The sequence below is a fragment of the Gavialis gangeticus genome, unplaced genomic scaffold (genome assembly GCF_001723915.1).
Source record: "Gavialis gangeticus isolate Ggan-Ray unplaced genomic scaffold, GavGan_comp1, whole genome shotgun sequence".
NCBI lineage: Eukaryota > Metazoa > Chordata > Crocodylia > Gavialidae > Gavialis > Gavialis gangeticus.
This window is the reverse complement of record NW_017729034.1, coordinates 4,145,173-4,154,183: the sequence shown is the minus strand read 5'-3', so window position 1 is coordinate 4,154,183 and position 9,011 is coordinate 4,145,173. Positions and strand designations below refer to the sequence as shown.

Genomic DNA, 9,011 nt, shown 5'->3' with positions numbered 1-9,011 from the left:
GGTGCCCTTCACTTCCCCCACACCACAGCCCCCCGGCCCTGCTGGTGCCCCTTGCCCCCCATCCACAGCCCATCACCCCCCACCCCTGCCAGAGGGGACCCCAGCTGCCCAGACTATGGGGCCAGGGACCCGGATCCGCAGCCCCCTGCTCCTGACAGAAGGCAGCGGCTGCTGCAGTGGAGCAGAGCATGGAGCTGGCTCTCCTACTGCTGCCTCCCTGCTACGGGCCGGGGGGAGGGGGGTGTGGTTCCCTGCCTCAGTGCACTCGCAGAAGGGACAGGGGGACCCACACCCCCCAGATCTGTGTGCAGGGTGGGCACGGGGTAAGTGCGCACTGAAGGCTCCCACCCCGCTGCACTCCACCGGGGCCTTCATAGCCCATGGTGGCGACTCGGTGCTGCAGGGCAGAGAGTAGCTGCACAGGAAAGGTCTCAGGAAAGGCAGCTTGATCTCTGTGCTGCCCTGGCAATGTGTTTCCCACATGTGCCACAGCAGCAAGAGTCACAACCCTGTGCTGCCACCCACACTGCCCCCATGCATGCAGAAGACCCCCAGGGAGAGCAGCAGGGAGCCAGCCCCACCCCCAAACAAGCTGCCTGCAGCCCCATCCCGCCTTCTGCCAGGGCCCTGATGCCATGCATTGGAGCCCCACACACTGCCCGGCCGGGCAGCAGCCCCAGCCCCAACCCTGCCCAACTTCCTCCCTCCCTCCCTCTGGGGGCCTCAATCCCTCCCGTCACTTACCTATGGGGGCTGCTCTCAAGGCTGCCTGGGGGCATATGCATATACACACACAGTGCCCCCGCCTGACTGCCCTCCTCCTGCTCCCTCCCCGTGCCATGCAAGCTGAAACTCTGCCAGCCTGCAGAGAGCTCACTGTAAAACTGTAAAATCCACAGGTTTCTCTGCTAAAATGAGAAATCCGTGTTTTACTCCAGTAAGGGGGAAAATCCACATTTTACTCCATTTTTCCATGGGAAACAGAAAACCCAGATCCCCAGTGATCACTCCAGCCCCTTGCAGCTTTTGCATGCCATCCTCCTGCATATTTGGTTATCTAAGAAGTGACAGCTACTTGGACTCCAGGGGTTCTAAGTTTATTGCCACTCAGTGGCTCCTGAGGAAATCTGCGCAGTTTATAAGTCAAATTAATTTAATCTGTACCCAGTTTAGCTCTATGTAGTCAGACATGATTTTGGAATGGACAGATCAGTTGCAGCCCTTTATCTGACCACACTCCCCTATTTTAAGCCTGATATATAGATGAATACTGTAGCCCTGTGCTTTATGTTCTGCTGTGCCAGTGATTCTCAAACAGATTGCTTTTAGGGGTGCTGTGTAATATTAGCACTGTTAGGTATGCAAACATTTCCACATGATTCCCAAGATAAAGCCAGTGATATCGAACAGGAACCTGTAGTGTCAAAAATATTATGACCTGTTGTGGATTCTGAGTGCTTAGGAACAGAAGAATTGTTCTATTATTTTTCTGTAGTCAAGAAACAAGTGAAAACTAAAATCCGGCATTTTCTGAGGGGTGCCTTGAGTCTAACAGGGTTGAATAGTACTGCTCGATGCACCATGATGGCATTCTGTTGTTTAAACAGGGAACACTGGCTGGTAAATGGGAGACAATGATTCTCTAGCACCGGGAGACGTCTGGGTTTTGAGGGACTTAATTTGGACCTTTGTATTTGGAGCTTTGGGATCATACCTTGTTGGTATTGTAGCCAGATGGACAGGAGGTGGCAGGGTCTTGAACTGAGCAGTACAGCACTGAATCTGGCATACCTGTAGATACAACATAAAGAGACATGAGGAGGGCTGCACCAGAACCTCACTAAAGAGGCAGATGTGATTCTTTAAAAAGATAACCTCATGAAGAAATATACATTACTTCCATCAGTAACATCACTTGTTTGACTTCCACGGCAATGAAACATCAAGTGGGACAGCTAGGTTCTAAATGGAGTGGGAAATGAAAGTGGATAAAGTTGCTTTTTATGACTTCACAAGCTACATGTGGCCTATGGGCCTCTATTTCACTTGATTAATGCCTATTGTTGCTAAAAGAAGTCAGACACAACAGTTGACTCACTTTCCCACTCAGTGTGTACATGGGGGACATCTACACTTGACACCATTTAGTCTGGGCTATATAAACCATCTCAGGCCCAAGGCTTAAAGGAAGGGCAACATATTTTACGGTAACAGACTGAGAAGCAGCAGCAGTGAAAAGTTTATCATCCTCTCAAGTAACAGTCTCATCCACTATTGAACAAGCTGGAAGCATTTAATACAATACGGGCTTCCCCACTCTGTAGGCAAAGATTGAACTTTTCAAAGCCAGTGAAGAAACTGAGATGCACAGTCTGGCATTTTCAAAGGCACTTAAGGGAGCCAGTTGCTCAAATCCCATTTAAGCTCCCTGGAAGCTTGGTTCTTAACTCCTCTGGACTCCTTTGAAAATCCCAGCCATACCTCCAATTACAGTTAATGACAGATGTGTCTAAATCCTCTTGACTGAACTGAGGTCATTCGGTACACAACTGAACATGCCCAATAATGAATAGGGCCACACAGAAGCTTATCTGTGTGTGTTCTATACACGTGATCCCACTCCAGTTGGAGCCTGGGAAGCACAAGAAAGGCTGAGGCAGGCCTTATCCCTATTAAACATGTCCCTGATCAACAGAGGGTACATAATAAATCTGTGTGCATGCCTCACAACAGCTATGGCATGAGGAATAAGAAGGTTGTGCTGTTAATTATTCTAGACACAAGAAAAACCAGGGGGAAGGTTTCATGCACAAAGTGCTCCTTAAAGAAGGTATATAAAGGACTAAAACAGATGACACTGCCTCAGGGTTGCTGTCAACAGAAAGGCAGATCTAGGGAGGAAGGTCTTCCTCCCTGTCTGGTAAGGAGTGCCCTGGTAGAAAAGGCTCTCTGTCTGGCTAAGTGAGGCATAAAAAGTTCAATCAAGCTCAGTGCCTGAGAGTGGTTCCTTCTGAAATGAAACGAACATATCTGTGGCCCACAACCTTCCACAGAGCAAAGGAAAGAGTTTGAGGAGCAATTCAGGTGAAAGAGAAGACTGGGAGGGGTCTGAGAGGAGGGCAAGACAAATTTCTCTGCCCCTGAAGGGTCTATGCATCCTGAATGCCACCTTCACTAGAAAAAAAAAAATCAAAATAGTGACTTGAGAGGCTTGATGATGTACCAGGAAATCTCTTCTAAGAGAGTGTACTATACTTGGGGCGTTCCATACTGCCTATTCGTGCCACCATTTCGTGACAGCGGGGGGGGAAATAACCCAGTCTACTTTGTCCCATATCAGCAGTGATTGAAGAGATGTAACCCTCCAGGGACTCCTTGGTAGGCTGTATGGGAAAGGCTGTTCTCAGCAGGTTTGAATTGTAGAAAGTGTCTGCATCAAAAAAGTCACCAAAATGGTACTTGTCAACACTCACACACAGCACAACGGCCAAAAAAAAAAAGAGACCATGGACAGCTCCCTTTCTTGATCCAGAAGAGGGCCCCTCCAAGTCAGTATGGAAGCCCATTCTTGACAGTGTTGGGGGAAATTACAGTATAACTGTTGCACTGTCTCTTTCATGATGAAAAGAACTACAGGCTCTGTGGTGTGTCTAATACTTTGCATCTACCCTATGTCCACATTTAATAATAAATAAGCTGCCCATGTGGCTTACATGGCATTAAAAAGACTGATACACAAGCTATAAGCGGTGAAAGGCTTGTACCCTAGCCCTCTGCCTCAGTATGTACAGAAGCATAAGAATACGTTTTAAGGGCTCAGACCACACACACACACACACACACACTTTTACCTATAAATTTCCCAATTCCTTCCTTGTACTCCTCCAAGACCTCATGAAGTTCCACACTGTATCCAAAGATAAAAGGACACAAGTATTAGATATGTAAACAACAGCTTCAATGACAAGAAGTCTGCAGAAAGAAGCATGGACAAGTTAATTACTCAGCATCCTGGTGAAAGGACTTTAGTTTTTACCAGATGAGCAGAAGCTTTCAGGAACAGAACAGACTGAGATGGAGGAATGACATAGGCACCACGCCATTATCACGAGATCATACTGCCCCAGGGCCTGCAAGATAGAGCTGCTGTGTAAAGAAACCTACATCTTGTCAACACAACATCTAAATCTGGATTAGACTATGTGGCAATGCCAATCCATACAACATCACTTACCACACATCATGGTAGAAGACCTGCGCAGGTAAGGAGCTATAGAGCCTGTTTTTGCCAAAGTAGGAGCAACCTTAGCAAGCTGCTAGGACCCCACATTTTCAGGCTTGATTTTAGGAGAAACTACTTCTTCCCTGAATATAAGTTGATAACTATAGAATGAGACCTTAAGCTGCTCTTGCCCTTAAAAAATCAAAGGGAAGATAGAACAATTAAGAAAAAGGCCCAAAGGGTTAAATGCACTGAACATGCTAAAATACTGAATTTTTGCATACAACACACCCACATACATAATACGCACATTGATTTTAAGAGGCAGAGTGAAGAAGATAAAATTTTCCTAGGAGAAACCAAGTTGCAGCAGCTAGGGAGACTAACCTACTCCCAGGGCTGTCCTTTGTGAGAGGCAAATTGGGGCAACCACCCCAGGCCCTACGCTTTGGGGGGCCCCGCAGAGCCGGGCAGAGTGGCTGCGGTCCCGCCCCTCGCAGTGTTAAAGGGGCCTTGCACAGGCTGATTTGCCCTGGGCTCCACACTCCCCTACCGTTGTCTCTGGCTGCTCCCAAGGTCTATGTGCCAGATCGGGCCCGCAGATGGATCCAGCAAACTGAGCCAATACCTAGCACACACAGTCAATATACATATGTTGGCTGTGACCCAGCACAGAGTTTGGGGCCATGTGCCGGTTCTGACCCCACATTCTGGGTCCAGGGCCTCATGACTTCCCAGACACAGAATGATCCTGTGCACTGCCCCACGCTGGTACATGAGGCCATCTGGCCAGGGTGATCTCCATAGGTCTGGAAAATTGGCAACAGAGGAGTGATGACAACATCAACTGCCATGGCTCCCTTAGCCATGGCAATTAACTCTGCCAACACTACCAAATTTCTGGCTCTCTCGCATATACTGCATACTAAGTTTCACCAGCCAGTTTTAGTTAGAAGGGTGCAGGCTATATACAAGATAAGATGTTAAAAATAATAGTTCTTAGTATTTTTGTTCCATGTATAAAAATATTGCAGGTAACAAAAGTCAAGATTGTCAGAGTCATAACTATTGTTACACTCACATAAGTCAAGTGATTTTTATGGTTCTTTTGGAGAGTTAAAAAAAAAAGTTTGACCTGTAACTGAAAAAACACAGCAGTTGCTTTGAGATCTCATGCATACATAATTCATGTAGAACCTATTCAACCCCAAGGATCTAAACCAAAGGTGACCAAACTGTGACATGCATGCTACAAGTGAAGTGGCACACAGCAGACTGGGGAAGGGACAGGCATCACAGCAGCAGCAGATGAGGCAGAGAGCAGAAAGCATAGCAGCAGAAAGGATGGGGTTCACTGAGCAAGGAGCAGCAGAAAAGCAGATCAAGCTGGGAGCACAGAGCAGAGAGCAGAAAGCAAAGCAACGTATCAGGTACAAGGAGGTGACTGGAGGGAAAGGAGCACTTGGGATGGGTGTGCGGCTAATTGGTGGCACTCCCTGATCTAAACCCTCAAGGGGAATGTGATGGCTGACACTGTAGTGGGCATACTGTGCAGAACCTGGGACCTCAGACCTAAAACGATCAGCTACTATTACTGTTAAACAGGCATCAAGGATCTCCAGCTGGGACTGAAATGGAGTCTGTGGATCAGAATGAGAAAGATCCGTTTTGCATCCTGACCAGAGCAGTTACAAGAGGATTCTGTACAAATCAAAGTGTTATTATATTATATTATATATTAGAAAACCAGGAGGTGGACAGTTTTGCCTAGTGGTTAAACACGTAAAACACTAGTGTGGTCCCAACTGTTTCCCCAGGAAGCTGGGGGTATGGAGGAGTCTGGTGTCAGAACTGGATTCAGAGGCTGTAGCTAAAGTCAAAGCAGGCCAGGATTAGAAGCCAAAGACAGGGCAAGCCAAGGGTAAACCAGAATCAGGAGCTAAAAGCCAAAGTCTAAGTTTGATCAGGATCAAGAGCTGAGAACTGCAATCATGGAATATCAAGGGTCTTACCAGGATTGGAAACTGGAATTGGAGCCAGTCAGAACCAGAAAACCAGCAAGGAAGCTCACAGTGTCACCCTTGCTGCTAATGGGTGTCAAGCAGCCATTTAAACACTGACTGCTGTCTCTTGCTGATGCTCTGCCCTCCCACTGTCAGAGCTGCTGTAGGTGAGGTGCAGGGTGTGAGCTTGGAGGGCAGGAGGGGAGGCATGCCATAGCTCCATTCTGGCACCCTCCAACCCTAAGCCACACCCAGATCTCTTGACCCCACTTGCCCACCTATTGTGTGGCTCTCCTGAAATATTTCAGCACAGCAAAAATATTACTGTTGTAGCTTTTACTGCAATATGCCTTGTCTCCACTAGGGGACTCTGCAAACATAGTTCTGTTGGCACAGCTACAGCAGCAAAAGCCCCATAATGCAGACAAGTCCTCAGTGAGAAATCCCACTGGCAGCTATCCTGCAAGCTTTCTGTTTGCATTTTCAAATTTTGTATTTTACAAAGAGTATTGCCATAGCTAGGTGCTGGTGCTTTATAGGCCAATTCCTTCATAGTTCCAAAGCAGCAGGTTCCCTCTTCCTGAGAACTGCTTAGGGCTGTATAATCATTCATTCTAGGGTTTCCTGCACCTTAACCTGAACATCTGACTCTCACCATTACTGGGGAGAACAAGATGCTGGGCTAGAGGTGCTACTGGGCTGAGCCAGATGAGATGCTTCTCGCTTCACACATTTTAATAAGATAAACCTGTAACTGGGAGAGGGTGAGGGTGGGGCAACCTATTTGACAGGCATGCCACAAATTAGCCATGTACCCTCCCTGAGTGCCATTCCAATCCCCTTCCTCTGCCTGGTCTCCTGTTTCACTTTCAGCTCCTGACCTGATCTCCTGCTCTTACTGTTCGTTCCCTCACCTACCACATGCAGAGATTGCATGTGCTGCTTGTGCCACAGGTTGGCCACCCCTGTCCAAATGAAGTGTTGTTCCCAGTTGGGAAGCTAACTGCACAAAAGCAGGTGTCCATCTGGGCTTTGTACTTACAGGGTTGAAAGTGTGATCTGTGCAACAGTGGGAACCCCTTTGATCACCTGCAGCGTGTCATGCGTGAGATGTGGTGGGGATCCTGTCTTGGTATACAGCAGGCAGCCTGGAAACTCCAGAACTTGAGCCCCTTTCTTGCCGAGATTAGTCAGTTTCCCAAGACGGCATCTGTTGACCACCTTGGAAAGATTTAACTTCATCCTGCTAAACTCTCCTGGCCAACTGCGTTTAGGTTCTTTAAGCAGAGAGATCGGTGAGGGAGGCTTTCTCCTCCAAAAAAGCTCGGTTTCTATTTGTTTCTGTAAAAGCTAGGAAATGGAGGGAAATGGAAAATGAAACCCCTTATTTTTAGGGCTAATAGCAATTTCCCTGTGCAATGCAGCTGCCAAATAAGAAGTCATTCTCAACAGAGGTATCCTAGACCTTGTACAGACATTCAGTTTCACCTGGGAGAGTTGCTCTTCTCCCAGGAGAAACCACAAATGTACAGATGTTCAGGCTTTTTCTCTCAGAGTAAAAATGGCTGCTTCAGGGAAAAAAAATAAACTGTACACAATCAGGGTTAAACCACTTCCAGAAGAGTGTCTCCTGAGGGATCAACTGTTTGTGCCTGCTGACAACGCAGGCTGACCATGGGCCATCTGTTAGCCAAGCAAGTCTGCCCCACGCATTGCTGTCATCTGCTGCCAGGCAAACTAAGGGAGCCTGCAGAACATATGGAGACGCATGCACAGGGGTCCCTCTGGCTGCACCATGACAGCACGGCAAGCCCTCCGCTCTTCAGGGCCTCAGTAGGTGAGCGTCTGTATTCACAGCTCTGGGTAAATTTCTCTACAAGGAGAACAAACCTGGGCAAATTCTCCAAGGTTACCTGAATGCATGTGCACAGCCCAAGTCTGGAGGGACTCCAGCCTAAGTGCCGCCCCATTTTAGCAGCGACAAGGCTGACTAGGGAAGCATTCAGCCTTCCTTAATTAGGGAAGCTGAATTAGGTGACACAGCCACTGAGTTCATGGGACAGCCTGTGAGAAAACAGGGTCACAGGTTAGTAATGGGCACTCCAGGGCCACCCACCGGCCAGCACCCACTGGCCTTCGACTGCTGGGACTCAGGAGAGCGGGGCGCTGCATCCGAGGAAGTGGCGCGGTTCTTGCTCTCCTTCCTCAGGCCCGTCCCACACCCCCTGGGCACTGCTCAGCACCAGCCTGCGGGCCCCTCAGGAGGACTGGACCAGGGCATCTGGCACGGCACCCTCCCATACCCTGCCCCCCTCATTGGGGCGCGGCCCTGGATTTTGGCCCCGCCCCACTGGGATTGGTCACTGAGCCTGGCACGGCCCCCTTCTGCCCCCCCCCCCCGGGATTAGACACTGGCTCTGGGCTCGCGCGGGGGGAACTTGCCGCAGACCCTCTTTACCTGCTTCTCCCAGGGCCCCACGTGTCTGCGTCGCAGCAGGCTGGCCGCGACCCTGGCCCAATCAGCGCCCGCTATGTCATCACTAAGGGACGCAGGGGACTCCCCTCCGGGGGTGGCTACCTAGGGGTGCCGTTGCCATGGTGAAGCCGGCGCACGCTAGCGGTGCAGTGCATTGTGGGCCGCGTAGTCCGTGCAGCCCGAGCTGCCGCGGTGCCGCCCGCCGGGGGACTCGGCTTCCCGGTATACCTCGCGGCGGTGAGCGCACCCGCCCCCAGCCATGGCTTTCTCGGGGCTGTACCGCTGGCAGCGCCTCGGTGCCGCGGCCCGG

General features: G+C 49.6%; 2 protein-coding genes across 3 annotated transcripts in view; one reads left to right on the top strand and one right to left on the bottom strand.

The window, feature by feature from the left end:
- The window catches only part of QTRT2 (queuine tRNA-ribosyltransferase accessory subunit 2), a 27,219-nt gene extending 18,467 nt beyond the window's left edge, over positions 1 to 8,752 (bottom strand). For both annotated transcript variants that reach the window (XM_019526908.1, XM_019526909.1), the window contains exons 1-4: positions 8,684 to 8,752; positions 7,268 to 7,575; positions 3,852 to 3,907; positions 1,715 to 1,791 (exon numbers count right to left, since the gene is read on the bottom strand). In XM_019526908.1, coding sequence (XP_019382453.1) covers positions 1,715 to 1,791; positions 3,852 to 3,907; positions 7,268 to 7,467 — 333 coding nt within the window. In that variant the 5' untranslated portion in view covers positions 7,468 to 7,575; positions 8,684 to 8,752. The remainder of the gene's footprint in view (positions 1 to 1,714; positions 1,792 to 3,851; positions 3,908 to 7,267; positions 7,576 to 8,683) is intronic.
- CCDC191 (coiled-coil domain containing 191) overlaps positions 8,746 to 9,011 on the top strand; it is a 64,189-nt gene continuing 63,923 nt past the window's right edge. The window contains 2 exon segments of the mRNA XM_019526911.1: positions 8,746 to 8,941; positions 8,944 to 9,011. The exon segment at positions 8,944 to 9,011 is cut by the window's right edge and continues 4 nt beyond it. Of these exon segments, the coding sequence (XP_019382456.1) occupies positions 8,821 to 8,941; positions 8,944 to 9,011 (189 nt within the window). The 5' untranslated portion in view covers positions 8,746 to 8,820.